Here is a 17,149-nt window from a genome sequence, read left to right on the forward strand (position 1 = left end):
CGCTCCCCCTCGGCGGCACCTCCCGGGGCTTTGGGGACCGCGGCTCCGGCGACGGGGGCGGCCGCACCCGGGGCTTCCCCCGCCCCGCCGCCCGCTGCGTGCACCGGGCGGGCCGGAGGGGCCGGACCAGCTCCGCCGCCGCAGCCGGCCCCGCCTCCCTACCGCCGCTCTCAGTCCTGGAGCGCCGCTCGGCTGCCAGAGGGAAGTCGCCACCTGCTCCGGTGCGGAGTCGCTCCTCGCCGTGCGCCGAGAGGGAGAGCAGCCGCCCCGCCACTTGCCGCGCCCGCGGACGGCCGTGCGAGGAGAGAAGTTGCCTCCGCGCTCCGCAGCCGGAGGGAAGAGCCCCGAGGGTCGCCGCCGCCGCCCCGCAGCCTCCCCGCCGCCTCCCGGTCCCGCCGCGGGCAGGCGGGATGATGGAGCCCCCCGCCGCCGCCGCCCGCGTCTCCTGCCGCTGCCGCCCGCTGCTGTGCCTGCTGCTCGCAGCCCTGTGCGTGCCGCCAGGTGAGTGCCCGGAACGCGAGGGACTCGTCGGGAGCGAGGCCGGGGCCGCAGGTGGCCGTGCCTCCCGGGGCTCCCGTCCGTCCGCTCAAAGCCAGAACGCCCGGCGCTCACCGCCTCCCGTCTCATCCCGGTGGCCGATGCGGGGAAGCGGGCTGCGGGAGGGCGAGCAAGACGCCGTGCCCCGTGGTAGCGCCTGCAACCATCGGGAAGCGGGCGGGCGAGGACGGAGCAGAGCTCGGGCTGCTTTGCCCGCAACGCAGCGCGGTCCCGAGCGCGGTCGGGGCGCAGCGCAGCGCTGCTCAGGGCGGGTCCAGCGGCACTCGGGGCTGCTCTGCGCCTCGGGGAGCGCCGCATCCCCCCACCGGAGATGGGAATATTACAGCCGTCAGGCGTTCGTAGGCTTTATTTTGTAAATATTGAGCGTGAAAGTGAAGTCTGAGGGAGAAGCTGGGAAGTGAGGAGTTGTGCATTCGGCACGGAGAGCGTCTCATTATTCCTGTAGAAAGAGCGTCAGCCTGTGGCAGTAGTTTGTATTGCTTTGAAGCAAAGGCTTTGCCCGTGTGTGCCGGGAGCGCGGGGCTCGCAGGAGCCGTGGAGTTGGCGTTCGTTCATTGCCAGCCTGTGCCTCACTGCTGTGCGCTCCTCTGTTAACCGCTTATATGCAGCAGCGAGATAAGGACAGCGCTTCAGGAGCCCCTTTTCACCAGCGATGTAACCCTGCTTACTCAGTATGTGCATCAGTTAAGTATAGAACTGGCAGCCTTACCTTGTTGGCATAGCTCGAGCTTTAATTTCTATTAGAATAGCTAAAAGAAAAACTCTAAAAAAACCCCCACCAAACACAAACAAACTAGATTTGCAACACAGATCCAAAAGGAACAGAAGCGTAAGTACTGTATTAATCTGTTCTGCTCTGGTTTTGCTCTGGCAAATACAGTACGGCTTACAAATGTCTCAGCAGCGGAGTTTGCAGTCAGCGCTGATCTCTGTGGTGTAGAGCAGCTCTTTGGAAAAGATTTTTCATGTTATGAAATGCTGAAGGCATGTGGAGTATCCGGAGAGATAAGCACCCCAGTGATGAAGCAAGACATGTCCCCCGTAGAGAGTTCTGTCCCACTTTCCGCTAATGTAAATAAGAATTGATTTCACTTGCTGTGACTGTCCACATTTACCCACCGAAGGAAATCTGAAATAATAAAAATAATTTATCTTAAGGGTTGTGCTGATGGAGGTCTATGAGGAGATGGAATTTCACTAGCTATTACCTAAAGAGTCTGGAGGTAAACCATCCAGCGTCTACAGAGTTCTCTCTGCTGTCCTTTCTTCCTTGTCCTCTCGATGAGAAGATCAAGCAAAACAAATGCATGGGGGGAGAACAAAGCCCCACCTCGGATCAGGAACTTTCCCAGCCTACAGAAAATGCCTGGAAAGCCTGATTTATAACTTAAGCCTTACATTCTTCATCTATTCCCCAGAGGACAAAAGATACTTAAAAACAATACTTGTTAAGCTTTTGGCATTACTGCTTTTTTCACATTCCTTACTCCTTGCAGCCTTTGTTGTGTCATGCCAGTTTACCTTCGTCTACCACAAATTTTGGATCCATTACTATCATGCTTGGCACTGGGGAGTTCCATTTCAGATTTTCATATGGCAAGCAAAGGTTGAATTATTAAAAGCATATTTAAAGTTGATGTGTGTCAGGTATAGATCTGTCTGGCAATATTCAGCCTGGCTGGGGATTCCTGTGAGAAATACTGAGCTTTTCTTTGCAGATAGTATTACCTAAGAAGAGCTCTATTTTAAAATGAGGTGGTCCATGTCCAAGTGTGGGGCTAGGAGGCTAACTCTAGGACTGAGTAAATGAGAATACCGGTTAAATGCTTGGGCTCTTCTAGGAAGATGACTACATGTGGAAAGTCCATTTTCAGTCATGAGCTAACTGTGGTGCTTCCCCCTCTCTCCTGGTCTCTGGTTTATGATAATTCTGAAGATCAGAGTCTCATTTGGTGTTGTATTACTCAAGATTGGTAACTGTGTCATGGTAATGAAAGGGCAGTGTGGAGCCTTCATATTCACAGGATGATTACTTTGTTCTTGCTGGTGGTGGTGAAGATTGTTGGGTTTTTTGTTTGTTTGTTTGTTTTTTTCCTGGTATATCAAGCAGGACATTGATCTGAGAAAACTGATTTTCTGTATTAAGACCTGAAGTTCACAAAGCCTTTCTAAGATGGAGGTCAGGAGATCTTTGTACCATGTATATATCTTGTTTCGATCTGCTATATTTCTGTTGTCCAATGCACAGAGACTTCTTTAAAAGTGAGCTAGAAGTTGTTAAATGATTTTTGTTTTGGGAACTGCAACTTCTTTGTAAAACCGCTTTGAAGTTCTGTTAGTAAGAATATGTTAGAAATTCATTTTCCTGTGCTGCCCCTCCTCTGTTGGTTTTCTGGCACACAGAGGGCAAGAACAGCAATCATCCAGATCTATATATTTCTGAAATTTCAGACCACTCTTCAGCTCCTTAGGGGAACCAAACCATCTTTTAACTGGAAAAAATACGTTTTGTTATGTTCATGAAATACGTATCTCTGTGGTACACCAGATTTAATTCCATGATATCTTATTTCCGCTTCCCAGCCTGTGTGAGAGTCAACACACTTAGTTATAGGTTCATCCATTTTCCTTACAGGATGTAACTTAGGGTGTTAATCTGTAATACCAGGGCAAATAGCTTCAGCTTTCATAGTACTAGGCACAAAACTATTGGCTGGCTTTTCTCCAGCTGTAGGTTTTGGGGAACTGAATCTCTATCTGTGCAAGCTGATACATGAAGGGGAAAATCATGAAAATACCATTACTTTACATAATGCAAATTACACCTTTGTGATAAGGTTAAACATATCCTCTCAATTTTCTTGCAAATATCCTACTTCTGTAATGTGGTTTATAGTCTTGTGCTATTGAGTGCTCACTACAGATTTCCATAATGTCCTACCTAGTAATGCATGGCACAAATCTAGAACTAAGGATTACTGTAGTGGCAATAGCTTTAATGTGCTTGCTGGTCATTACCACATTACGCCATTGTGGGATTTTTATTTGAATACTACTACAGGGCCTTTTGGTAGAGTTGTTTGTTTTTTTTTGGGGGGGCGGGGGGGAGGAGGGGAGGGTCCGTCTGATTATTGAGCCTGTAGTGAAACAGAAGAAGACTGGAAAGAAGGGAGACAACTGTGTGACTTTTTGTGCTTCAGACCTGTTAACATTTGAGAGATTGAATGAGCCTATAGCTGAATCTCCCAACAGTGGAAGATCCATATTCGGTCTCTCCTGATTGTGATCTGCACTGTATGACCACAAGCACAGTGGTCTCCAATAGGCTGGCTCTGCAGTGCTGTTTCACACTTGAGGGTTTCTCTTTTACATTACCACACTAACTGTAGAAATTGCTTTTTCAGATCACTAATGATCTGGGTTTTTCTGTATGGTCTTGTTCAGTTCTGCAGGCTGCAATACAGGATAGGCTGTATTTTAATACTATAAATAAAAACCACAGTCTCTCTGTTCGGTTCTCAAGGTTCCTCTGGGTTGGTTACCAGATCGTTTTTTTGTTTTTGTTTTTGTTTTTTTCTTTTTTCCTCCAGTTTGATAATGTAATTTTTTTAAAATTGGAAATAGATGTAACTGTAAGGTCACACCTGTATGAGGGAACTGAGCACCTGTTGCAGCATGTTGATGTCTCCTGAGCTCTTTTGCTTTCAAGAAAAATAGTTATGCTTTCATGCACCAATGCTCAAATGAGAGAATCTTCCAAGAACTGTAAATGCTGTGGGGTGATAATTAGAATTGACTTGAACAGAGCATGATTTTTCCAGGGAAAAGTGAACATAATTCATTTCATTTGAATACTCCCCTTGATTTGAATTTATCTTCCCTGACGACAAGGCTTTGACCTACACATTCTTTATCCTGGTATCTTCTTCTTATTAAGAACAGTATGAGTACTGAAGGAGGATGTACGTTTCTGTCTCTGACGTGCTTGAAAATGAATCTCATCTCTTATGTAAGAAGAGATCATAGTGAAGCTAGTACAATCAACAGCTTCAAAACAGATCAGTGGCAGTGATCAGATCAACTTTCTGTCCCTTCTTTCTTTTCTGGCTTTGTTTTGGTTTTCTCCTTCCCCAATGTGTGTTGTTGGGACTAAATCAGAGTCAGCCCAGCCCCAGAGGATGTTAATCCACTCCTCTAAGGTGGTGGCTTTGCAGAGGAATATCTGCCTAGCTTAAGATAAAGTTTCATTCCTTATCATACATGCATGTCTCTAGAAAGGCAAATAAGCATTTATTTATTAAAACAACTTCTATTTCTACTGAGCTGGTATTTTTTTTTGTTGATAAGAAATATGCCTCTTTTGGGAAGTAAAAAAGGAGGAAGTGATAAAACAGTGGAGATGGAGAGCCGAGCAGCTTTAGGGTATGATTCTTGGAGGTTATCAGGGGTTAGAACAGTTCTGTAATGTTTGGTTAGAAAGCATTTGAAGTGCTTTCAATAGCAATGGAAATACTTAGCTGTTCCCCTGATAACAAGCAAAAAGTGCAGCCCGTGATTTAATGAGTGTTTCCGCAGCCTATGTATCTGTATCACCTGTTTTCAATTAGACTGTTTTGTGTATAGTTAACCTCTTACTGTGGAAGGAAAACTGCAAACGCTCACACAGCTTTCGTGTGTTGCACTGTGTGCTGTACTAGTATAGTTTGTAGAATTCCCTAGCATTGTTAAACATGGATATTAACTGTAGCAATTTCAGCCCTAGGGGAAAGTGTTGAAACATCAGTAAAATTTCAAGCATCTCTCTAGATCTTGTAGACTGCTGGAATCTCCACGTTTGGAGCCCTGGTGAGCCAGTGGCTCTTCAGTACTCACTGGGAACTAGCCGTGTCTGGTGGCTTTGCCCCTACCTTCAGTTGTCTCTTTGATACAACTTGCCTTTCTGGCAGGTGAGCGCTGTCTGGGAACTGTTGTGGTTTCTTTTTTCCTTGTGGTTCTTTTTTTATATTTAAATAAATAAATAAATTGAAGAGACTTTTGGCAGCTAATTCAATAGAGGGAGCTCCACTACCTTACTGTTAGAAAGAACATCTTTGTGCTTTTTCTTAGACCTCTGGCTTCAGAAAGATGCACTGGGGGAAAAAAAAATAAATAAATCTTTCTTAACAGTACTCTGTGGCAAAGGGTTTGTTTTTTGGATGCATCTTACTTTGTTCACAGCCTTCCTGTTGCGTGAAGGAGGAAGGACAAATCTGAGTCACACAATTGGGTAAATCCAAAGAGGTGTGACTCAGTTACAGAGCGTTCCCCTTGCTGCAAGGCTTTGCAGGTCTTTAAAATGGGTGTATTCAGAATCTGTTTTTCATCTGAAGTCTGCTTGTCTGAAGGGCACTTCATGGAATAATTCAAAATGAATTTAGAATAAAGAGAGGGTACTTTCAAGGGATGAGCTGCACCAAGAATGGTGTTGGATGTAACAAGGTGCAAATGTTAAGATTGCACTTGATGGACTGCTGGGGCAAGAGAAAGCACAAGCACTTACAGTAACACTGACAAAGTATTATTTTTGTTTATTTAACAAAAATAAGATCATCTAGGATCATAAAGAGAAACTGGAACATGCATACCATTCTGTAAGTGTGGATTCGAGGTTATAGCAAAAAAATGCCAGCTCAAATATGTGTTCGCATGCTTTTATCCTATTCCACGTCTCTACAGGCAGGTAAATGCAGAAAAGTGGTAACTGTTCTGCTAATCTCAGTCCTTGTATTTCTCACAGATCCTGTATTTTTATTTACTGCAGTAATCTATTTTTCTGTATTTATTTTTTCAATTTAATTGGAGAATATAGCCCTAGATATTGAATTCAAAAATAGATGTTGGCTGTATACAGCTAGATTTGCAAGTGATGTTTCTGATATTTACATGTATAGTTTAAATATAATGTGTGTATATTCATTATCTTTATTTATTTTTAAGAAGATGAATGACTTGATTTTTGTTATTGAATTGAGTGAGCTTACTGTGTTGGCCAAGAAGAATTGCTAAGGTTCATAGATTAGGAAGACCGGAGAGGGTTATCTATTGAGTGGTATGGTAAACTTCTACAGAAAGGACTTTTAATTCCAGTTTAAGCTGGAATTAAAGCAATGTATAGATGAATGCAGGTGTGAGGTATGAATATTATTTGTGGAATATGATGTTCTTTAATAGAAGTTTCTGAAATGTTTAGCTGAGCACTATGTAGAATATTAGCCTGGGGTATTACTCCATTTTAGGATACAGTTTTGTGTCATGAAATCTAGAAAGCACTGTGTGTTTGACTAAGTGAATTCTATTACTTGTTCAGATAAAACCATGTTCATCGGATTATTCTAGTGTTCTTGAAGAGCAGAGACAAACATAATAATCCTTACATATAAAGCCTTATGCGGAACAAAAAAAGAAAGATGAGGAACTGAGTACCTAGGCAGTATCTGGGGAACTTTGGTACAGGTGTGTAATTGCAAAAGAGAAGACTTCAGAACTGATTCCTTCATGCTTGATACTGTGTATCAAGTAGTATAACGAGTGCTTGCATATAGACAAGATGATAGGATAAGTATTACATATTAAAATTAACTCATGAATATTGACACAACGTTATGAGATTTGCTTTCGCAAGCTGAGGAAGATTTAAGTTTCTGACACTGACATGATTTACCTGATGTAAATGAAGAAGCTGTTTGTCTCTTGTGCTTGGTAGCTTGACAAGTGGGCAAGAGGATAATTTTTCTGACTTGAATACATTACTGAAACTTTTTTTATCAAGCAGTTTTTACTGCTAATCTTGAACCCTCTCTACACAAAAACAACGTGGAAGTCAGTATTATGAATGTCCACCCAGTTACCAGTTTCTATTTGTAAATTACTTTTCTTACTATTGCATGAGCACTCATTCTTCCTAGTACAGGGCTTGTTGTGCAGGCAGATCTGTGGCTTTACATAGCCGCCATTAATATTAGCAAATAATGGCAGAAACTTCACATTGCATGATGTTATGTTTTGCATTTTAAGGTTGTCAAAATAAGTGTTATTGTTATTTTGATAGATATTTAAAACCAAATGTAAATGTTTTGCTCTAGCCCTCTGTAACAGGGCTTCAGATTTCTGAAGGGGCAACTCTTCCGTGGTTCAGTGTGACTTTACTCACCACACTACTGTTGAATGATGCAACACATTCTGCCCTACCTTTGAAGTTTAAGTCCTTAAGTATAACCTTTACCCTCAAGGTTTAACCCTGGTTAATGTGTGGTGCCCCACAGCAGCAAATTCCTAAGTGTCTATATGCATGTCTGATGTCAGTGTGTCTCCTGGTAGTTCACCTGAAGGTTTGATAAGGGTCAGGGTCTGGTATTTCATCCAAACTCACTTGGGTCTGCAGGTCATTACTTGTCATTTCTTATCTCTTTCCTAAGAATCCTGCAGGGTTAGATAGGAGACATCTGTCCAGTTTCTGGGGGGAAAAAATCTAAGACTTCTGAGATGGTAAGGAGAATAACTGGCATGTTGTACGAGTGATATCCATACATGAAGTAGAAAATGCTGGTGAACTCTTTTTCAATTGAGGTTCTCGGGATCTATTTGTATATGTATCAAAATGCTGATACATCCAAGGGCTGTGAGGAAGATATTATGTCTGTATGAGAGTTAATGGGAGAGCAGCAGGGAATGAGGTCTTCTTGTGGGAATTGGAGTGGGAATGGAGCTGTGTTGGGGGCATTCTGCCTTTGGAGTATCTCTGCACCCACAGTCCTGCTTAGAGGTATTCCTGGACAGCATGATGATGAAGAGCTAGACAGCAGAGACTTGTAACAATGGTCACCTCTGGTGTCCATTGGAGCAGGTGAAGGATCTGTATCCCTCCCATGCTTGAGAAATTTCCTGCTATTACTAGGGGCATACTTACCCTCTGAACTGCTGCAAAAAGCTGTCTGCTTGCTTTAGGGGTGTCACTTTGTTCTCTGTCACCGAATGGTTTGCAGAGCACTCTGCGGGTCACTTTTTTTATCGTTATTTCCATCTGTGAGTACAGCAGTGATAAAGAAAAATAGGCTTCAGCATGCTCAGTATGCTCACGATCTCTGACTCTCTTTCCATTACATCAGATGCAGAGGGCACAGAGGAATGAATAAAGCAGTGTATTTCTTCAATGAATACTGAATGGGAGAGTGTGAGCCGACAGAAGCTTTCTCCAGAAAGAAGTGGGGTGTTGTAATGGCTGACATCCGCACACGTGGTAGGAGGGGCAGGTGAATCATTTGTAGTTGGAATTCTCTGTCTGACTTCATTAGATCTTCAGTTTTGAGGACTGAAGTTGATATTTTACCCTAAAAGCTTGTTAGTTTTTTTTTTTGTTTTTTTTTTTTTTTTTCTGGGCAGGATTTGCATTCCAACTGTTACTTGAAACAAATGATGGTCATGGATTTGTTCCGAGGGCCAGACATTAACTTCAGAATTGGAAACTACTTTGCATAAGCATATATAAAACCCTAGCCTCGTTAGTATGGCAGGTTCATTGCCTTAGGTGTGAATTCAAATTCACAAATGCCTTACGAATTGCTCATTTTCTTACTTTTAGACCAGTTTCTAGTCTTCCTTCAAGATGCTGTCATCTGCAAACAGCTGTGACAGTTCCATGAGTCTTTTCATGCGAGTGTGAAAGAACAGAACATGAGCATGCTGGGGACCATGGCTCCTTGTGAGGAGGCTTTCTTCCTGCAAAAGAATAAATATTTGTTACTTTTTTTTCTTTTTTTCTGTGTTCTTTACAACACAGCCTTTTTTCATAACCACATAAGGAATTTGGTGGCTTATGGTCTGGGTGTTCGGTAACCAAACATAGTAAACTATACAGAAATCCTGAAGTGAAGATTTTAACAGAACCTTAAAAGGGAGTTTTGCATTGAAAAACTTTTTTTTTTTTTTTTTTTGCTAAAATTCATAGTTAAGTCTGGGAGGTTTTTCCTATTTCCTCTGCTCTTTATCTAAAGATGGACCCTCTCTCTTAGCTATAGGAAGGCAGGAAAGGTACTAGAAAAACAAGTGTTTTATCCATGCATGCATTAACTGCAAAAGTGTTAAGACCTAAATTTCCCATCTGTTAATAAAACACTTGACTCTAGCAATTTCCCTGTTCTTTCTGCAATAATAGCTTAAAACAAACACACACAAAAAACCCACTTTAATTCCATTAGCTCACAGAGGACTGAGGTCTGGCTATTTTTTAAATTATTTATTTATTTTTTAAAACTTTTTAAAAATATCATTTAAGGAAGAAGGAAGGTGACCCCTTGAGTAAGCTGAAGGTCTATAGGTTTTAAAGAGAAATCTGCATATGGCAGATTTCTCAAACAATGAAGTCTGAAAGCAGAAGGGTACATCTTTGAGCTGGCTCTGATAGTGGTTTGGGAGAGGTCACTGCTAGGGTAGGAAGCATCACAGAGTGTATTTTATTTGGGAGGACTTAAGTGCCATAACAAACTTGGCATTCAAATGCTGGGAGACAAAAATATCTAAGCTATATATTCCTTGTGGCACCTTCAGTAATAATGAACATTTTGTGGCCTTTTGTTCCTCAGTAAAGATGCAAATAAAAGGCTAGTTTATTATTATTCTTTTTAATGAGCTGTTCCTGCAGTGTATGTGCATCTTTGATAACTGCTGTTGCAAGCATGCATTTTGTGAGTCCATGGTACTTAGCCTGGCATGAATCTCATAGAATTGTGGAATATCCATAAGGGACCCAAAAAGACCACCAAGTCCAACTCTGGGCTCCATATAGGACCACCCAAAATTCAAACCCTATATCTGAGAACGGTGCAAAAGTGCTCCTTGAACTCTGGCAGCATGGGGCTGTGCCCACAGCTCTGTTCCATGCCCACTGCCCTCTGGTGCAGACCCTGTCCCTAATCCCCAGCTACCCCTCCCTTGACATATCTCCATGTGATTCTCTCTGGCTCAGTCTCTGTCACAAAGAGCAGAGCTCAGCACTGCCTCTGCTCCCTATGAGGAACTGCAGCTGCCATGAGGCCTCCCTTCAGCTCTCCTGCTGTGTGCTGACCAAACCACGGGACCTCAGCCCTTCCTGATACACCTTGCACTCCAGACCTTTCAACATTTTCATAGCCCTCCTTTGCACACTTATGCAGGTGTAACATGTTAAAGAGCTCTCCTGTGTCGTGACCCAGCTTTGAACTGGAAGCTGGGTAGAGTGGAGCTGTTATGTGATGAGCACCTAATCAGGACTAGGAGCAGGAGCTTTACATCATCTGGGATGGGATTTATGAGCTCTGCAGCAGGAAAAGGCTGAATGCTGGCAGCCCTTAGGACAGCTTAATGGTGTTCAGCAACACCTGCAGCCATGCTGTGTCTGAGGAAGTGGCTGCACTATGCCTGCTAGATGGTGACTGCCGTAGAGTCTCTTCTTCTGGTGTCATGTTCATTGATGCCTAGAAGTTTGTGAGGGGAGCTGGCAGGTGGATTTCTCCCATAAAACTCTTTGCTTTTCTGCTGTTTTATACGAAGGGGGGTCTGAACTTTTTTCCAAGCACAGAAAAAGGAAAAAAGGCAAAGTGGAATAGTGAAATTCTTACCCTATGATTTCTGTCTTGTATATTCTGAAGTACACACGAGCTAGGTGAAAGCACAGCTTACTGCCAGGAGCCACCAGCCTGACCAAAGATGTCAATCAGCATCATTACGGGGAGCAGCATGCATAGGTACCAAGCAGCTTACTTCAGGGTTGCAAACCTGGTGTGTACCCATTGGGCCTGTGGGAAAAGCCATGGAATGGAGTCTACTATGGAGACCAAGAGGGATGAAAATTCTGAAGAGACCTGTGGAAAGATGCTGCCTGGACAGGAGGTAGCAAGATGAAAAGGACAGCTGCTTTGGACATCAGAAGAAATACCTTATATGCTTTTTTGAGAGACCTGAACACCTGAGTACTTGGAGAGCAGTCAGATGAATCTGAGAGAAATCCTGCTTTGGCTCTGGCCTATCAAAGCTATGGTGGAAAACGGGCTGCTCCAGCATAGCAAGGGGAGTGGATGCCATGTGCTGATGTCATGTTGCTTGAGGGCCCCACTGAGGGGATCTTCAAGGTAAATCTTCTGCACAAAAGTAGTATTTGGCCTTCAGCTTGCAAGGGAAGCAAGTTGTTAAGGACAAGCTGTCCACTTTGTGAGAACTTCCTGGAAAATTTTTGGATTAAGGAGAATCTTCCAAATGAGAGTTTTGAGAGAGAAGAGCCAGGTAGCAGAGACACCAGAAAGCAGGGAAGAATCGTCTGTATCTTCAATTTGTCAGCTCTTTTGCTTCCTCCCTTCTACCTGCTGCGCTTAGCAGACATTATTCTTCATCACGACTGTGCTCTGTTACACCACTGTACTCAGTTCCATGTCCCCTCTCCTTATACACGGTACCTGTACCTATGCACGGTACAGTTTCCAGACTCAACAAGACGTCTGTTTCCCCATGGTGACTTCTCATGTCTGAAGCTTTCCAACAAGGCACTTTGGTAGGACCATTAGTTTTGATAGCAATTGGCTTTCCCAAGGAGCCTTCTCTTCTTGTGTTCCTGGATCACCACAGGTGATCTAAATGCTGCTCATGTTAAGAGTCTTTCTGGGAGGAGAGGAAAGCCTTATGTTTTCTTCCAGTCTTTGCAAGTAGCTTGGTGTATGAAGTAAAATGTCAGGAAAGGATGTCAGATGCAAAGCATAAGCACTGTTTGACCTACATGTCTAACTCTGTCCTTAGTGAGCTTTTGGATTTTCTCTAGAGTAAGGCACTGTATTCTGAAATTATTTAAGACACTCCTGAGATGAGAATCCTGAGAAAATAAGCCAATTCCAAAGCAGTATTAGTTGTTTATTATATCCCTCATATTAAACACAGCTGTATGAAATTGCAGTGGTCAACCATGTGTCTAGTTTAAGCCTTTCAATGTAGTTGAACTGCAGACCATCCTACTGCTTGCTTGTATGTTGTTTAAGCTGACATTGTAGATCCGTAACCAAAACTGTGCTAAGTCATAAAATCTAGAAGTTAAGCTGATGCAAGAACATCCGGATTTGACATTACTCAAGTATCTCAGTATTTTCTTAAGGACTGAATTTAATAAACTAGCAGTAATACAGTCCTTGCAGAGGGGACCCACAAAGCCACAATAAGCAGAACTGATGGCTTGGAGGCTGTTCATGTGCTGGATGTTCTGTGTGAGCTTTAGTGTGCTTCTGTTCCTCCCGGGGGTTGTCTGGCTAGCATGACTCACAGAGGAAGCAATTTAGGCAAGGGGCTCTCATCTTGCTCTGGTCACTCTTCCAAAATATGATGCAAATGGTAGTTCACCTCTTTTGCTGACTTTATAAGCTTCTGTGTTTAAATTGCGCACACACATGGTTTTTCCATATGTAAGATATAATATACGGAGAGGATTTTTTTTATGCCTGTCAGCAGGGAATATGCAGCTTACTAAGCTTTCTTGAGTATAATTTTAAATGGAGAAAATGCTTCTATATAAACTGAGATTATCTCATCACAATTTTTTTATGACTGTTAATTAAAATGTGAGGAAATCCTTTAGAACAGATTTGCAGTTTTGAGACTTTTATGAGACTTAACTTGAGAGATCCATTTTATAGTTATGCTTTCTTATTAGTTTTTAGATTAGGATATGTTTAAATGCACAGCTATCATCACAGGATTTGATAACTTTGTTTTTTTCTGCAGTGTAGCTTAATTCAGTTATGGTCCTATTTGGGTTTTGTTTCTGCCCTACTTTTCAAAGATATATTGTAACTATCTATTGTAATGGCTATTAAAACTAAAATCCCCAAATAGTTTTAATTTGAACGTGTGTTCTTTAATATTGACTTTCAGTGAAGTATATTTTGTTAGGTTCTTGTGAACAGTGGTCATCTAAAATGTTGCAGCTCCCTCTGAAAATATATTTTTCCACAGATTGGCAGACTTCAAAGCCAAAGTGAAGGAAGGATCGCCATGTCTGACTTTGAGATACTTGAGATGCTTTTAAATGATTTTAATGGAGAACTGTAGAATCTTGGTGTGTAGTTTATATTGTGCTAGGAAACAAGAAAGTTTACTGCAAGAAAGGGAAGCTTATTATACACCATTACGTGCTGTGTTCTCTTTAGACATGCGGACATGTGTGTCAGTAGAAGAATGATGTAGCTGAGGGTTTGAAACTACAAGGCTTGAAACTACAACTTGTGCTCAGGCTGAAAGAAAATGAAAGATATGAATCTTTTTTTTTGCCTTGCTCTAAGCATGCTTCTAATATCACAACATCATGAATCTTTTAATCATGGGCTTATCTGTCATCTCAGATGCCTCAAAGCCCTTTAATTGCAGAATTTTCCAGTCTAGGAATAAATAACACAAGGAGAAAAGTGATTAGTTGTAAATTGCAAAGGAAGTCAGACTCTATCAGGAGGAAATGTGGTGAGGATTCCTAGTCCTTGCGCTTTGATTTGTTTGTGTGCATGACCGTGTGGAGAGCCTTGTGCTCTAGGCCAGTAGAAGTCTGTGAAAAGGAAAGAAGGATGCTCTTGTTTTCTCCCTGTGGGTCATTAAACACAAGCTTTCTTTTTTTTTTTTTTTTTTTTTTTTTCTTTTTTTTGTAGAGACATGGAGAGAGAGACCATCAGATATAGGGTCGCATTGATCAAGCATATAATGAGCTAGCCCAAGCATTACTGTGGATGCACTTACCCTAGCAAACTTTACCACTGAAAGCAAAGCAGGGAAAAAAAGTGAGGGATAATTGGTTGGTATGCTGGCAGTAATGCACATCCTGATAGGAGCTGCGTTAACATGAGCAAACTGTTCTGATATAGCTAATTAATCAGAATATTCTACCCAACTATGCCTCAGAGTCTACAGTCCTTTTGCAGGTGTCGATGGAGAAAATGGTATGGGTGAAGTCTCACTGTTGCTAATTCTTATGGGAAGAAATATTTCAAGGCATCGTAGCATTTGTTTTTCCATATTCAGGTGGAGAAAAATGAGAACAGAAGTAGAAATAAGGTGCAAAAGGAGAACATTTTTAAGAGAATAAAAAGAATCTTTTGATGTGTCTCCTAGGAGAAGGGCACTGAAAGGCGGTGGGGAAATGGGCATCTGTCTGTGCTTTCAGGGCCATGTGGAAGCAGGGTCACTGTTCCCTCTTGTTGTATCTGAGCTCCAGGTGCTCCCTCTGTGGTGGTGCTAGCAGAAGCAGAAGGTGCAGAGATGCGTAACCACATTTCTGCAACATGGGTTGAGACTTGTGGGTGCTCCTGACTCATAGATTCCCTTTCAGAAGAGTTCCTTTTGTTTCTGTTCTTGCTCTGGTGAGTTTACTTGCAGTTTTGCTTTCAACAGTTAAAATAAGATGATAGTCTTCCTGAAGCAACTTTCACATCCTCCTAGAGCCGTGATACAAAGCAATTTCAGTTGTGTAAACTCCCATAACCTGATTTCTGACTTCCAGATTCCAGTTCTGGGCTGCAGAGTGTCTTCAGCTACTTCATTCCATTGGTGCCTTAAACAGGTTGGAGACCGTTTTGCTTGCTCTTTCTCAGTTGTTGAAAAGGAATTCAGAAATGCAGGTTCTCTACTTCAGGTTTCAACCTAGCACCATTTTGAATGTGAGTCCTAGAGGTAAATGAAGAAAACCTTAAACAATCCTTTGAAGAATTTATTTATATATTTTTTTGCTTTCAAAAAAAGCTTTTATATCTTTAGAGGTATTTTAATTTTTTTAAAAAGCTCTTGTATGGATTTCCATTTCCTTTGAAACGCTCTGAATATTTCCATGACTTCAGAAATATTCAAGTGTATTGATGTCAGAGCAGTCTGAGCAGGAATTTAGTAAGCAAGCAACCCCTGTAAAAGTAGGGCTGTTCCCAGGGCACTCCTAATACTCCTGCGAGAAATGTCTGATAACAGTGTATCTAATTTGTTTTGGGTAACATGCCCAATAATATACCGAATGCACTGCAGCACTCAAAGCAATATGAATTTTTGGTGATGTTTTTAGTTCATTCTTCATTATTAGAAGGAAAGAAGGCAGTGAAACAGGTGAAATGTGAAAATATCCATGTTTCACGTACAGGCTTTCTAACAGCACAATTATAGCATCACCAAGGTTGGAAAAGACCTCTAATCATATAGTCCAACTGCCCACCTGCCTCCTCACTAAACCATGTCCTTTAGTATAGATTCTAAATGTTTGTCGAATACCTCCATATGTGGTGACTCCTGGTGAATCAGATGCATGTTGGTAATGTGAATCAACTGTATGCTTATCAGAAAGGAAGCAGTTAAATTATTTATTATTTAACATTTGCTCATCTAGCTAACCCTGGGTCTCATTAGCAAAAGTTAAGAGCTATAATAATCTTCAGTGGATGCCTACATGTGATTTCCATGTATTTGTACACACTGTGTTTTAGGTAAATGGCTAAGAACAAAGATGATGATGTACGCTTTTCCATTAACTGCACACTTGACAATTTTTGCTTGTGGGTATAGATTACTTTTTATTAAAATAAAATAAAAATAAAATCCTCAACATAAAGAGGAAAACCTTAAGAAGTTTTGCTGAATCCCTGCTGGATTAGTTTATCCCTGAGTAGTCAAAATCTCCCAACAGGGGAGAGAGCAGCTAAGATAACTCTTTTCTATTACTTCTGATTTCCACTGATTTTTCTCACTGAGGAGCTGAAATTCTTTGCAGAAGTTACTTCTTGCGGGTGACAGGCTATGAATGCATTGCTTCAGAAAACTATCAATCTTCCTGTCCTACTAGCCCACTTAAGCCTGCATTCACTGTCCATACATAGGCTCTCATGTTCTTATTCTTGAGAGGTCTTCTTATCAAATACTTCTTTGTTTTTGTTGAAGTATCCTACCATAGTTGCTTGTTTTTTTTGTCTGTCATTTCTGATTGTATGTCTGTAGGCTTATGCAGGGCATATTTCAGGTCCTTTTTTTGGGTATATTGCAGCATGTTCTGTCAGTTACATACCTCTGTGTGGCTTCTTTCACTGAGTTACTTTTAAAAGAAGTTCAGAGATGCAGAATACTCATCAGTCCTTTAAAGTTCCTAATATCTGAAACTGTAGCTATCAGAAATCATTTGTGTTTGTTCTGTTAGCCACAAATTCAAGTGTAATTTACCAGTGAGGAATTTAATTACTTTTCTTTTTCAGCTGTTTTGCTTAGGGTGAAATTAATTTCTGGTACAAATGGCAGTCGTATACTTCTTAAAAACTTTCATTGATTTATTTTTCCACAAGTGTTTCAAGATGCACTGACACTGCCTTCTTCATTTGAGTTCTTTCTTGTTTTTTGTTTCCTACTAATGAAGCAAAAAAATATTGCATGATGTTAGAATCATAGAATCATTGGAGTTGGAATGGTACCTTAGAGGCCGTCTAGTCCAAATCCCCAGCAATTAACAGGGATGCATGCCTACAGCTAGATCAGGTTGCTTAGAGCCCCATCTAACCTGACCTTAAATGTCTCCAAGGCCAAGACATTCACC

General features: G+C 41.8%; 1 protein-coding gene and 1 long non-coding RNA gene across 2 annotated transcripts in view; one reads left to right on the top strand and one right to left on the bottom strand.

Moving 5' to 3' along the window:
• The first annotated feature begins 382 nt into the window (after positions 1-382).
• Positions 383-17,149, top strand: part of ALCAM (activated leukocyte cell adhesion molecule) — a 113,654-nt gene continuing 96,887 nt past the window's right edge. Inside the window, exon 1 of the mRNA XM_015877581.2 lies at positions 383-501. Within this exon, the coding sequence (XP_015733067.1) occupies positions 411-501 (91 nt within the window). The 5' untranslated portion in view covers positions 383-410. The remainder of the gene's footprint in view (positions 502-17,149) is intronic.
• On the bottom strand, positions 1,269-1,902 carry LOC116654128. The gene is made up of 2 exons (XR_004309065.1): positions 1,767-1,902; positions 1,269-1,687 (listed from the first exon to the last, which is right to left on the bottom strand). It is a non-coding gene; the product is annotated as an uncharacterized LOC116654128 (long non-coding RNA).

This window comes from Coturnix japonica, chromosome 1, assembly GCF_001577835.2.
Source record: "Coturnix japonica isolate 7356 chromosome 1, Coturnix japonica 2.1, whole genome shotgun sequence".
In the NCBI taxonomy this organism is placed as follows: domain Eukaryota; kingdom Metazoa; phylum Chordata; class Aves; order Galliformes; family Phasianidae; genus Coturnix; species Coturnix japonica.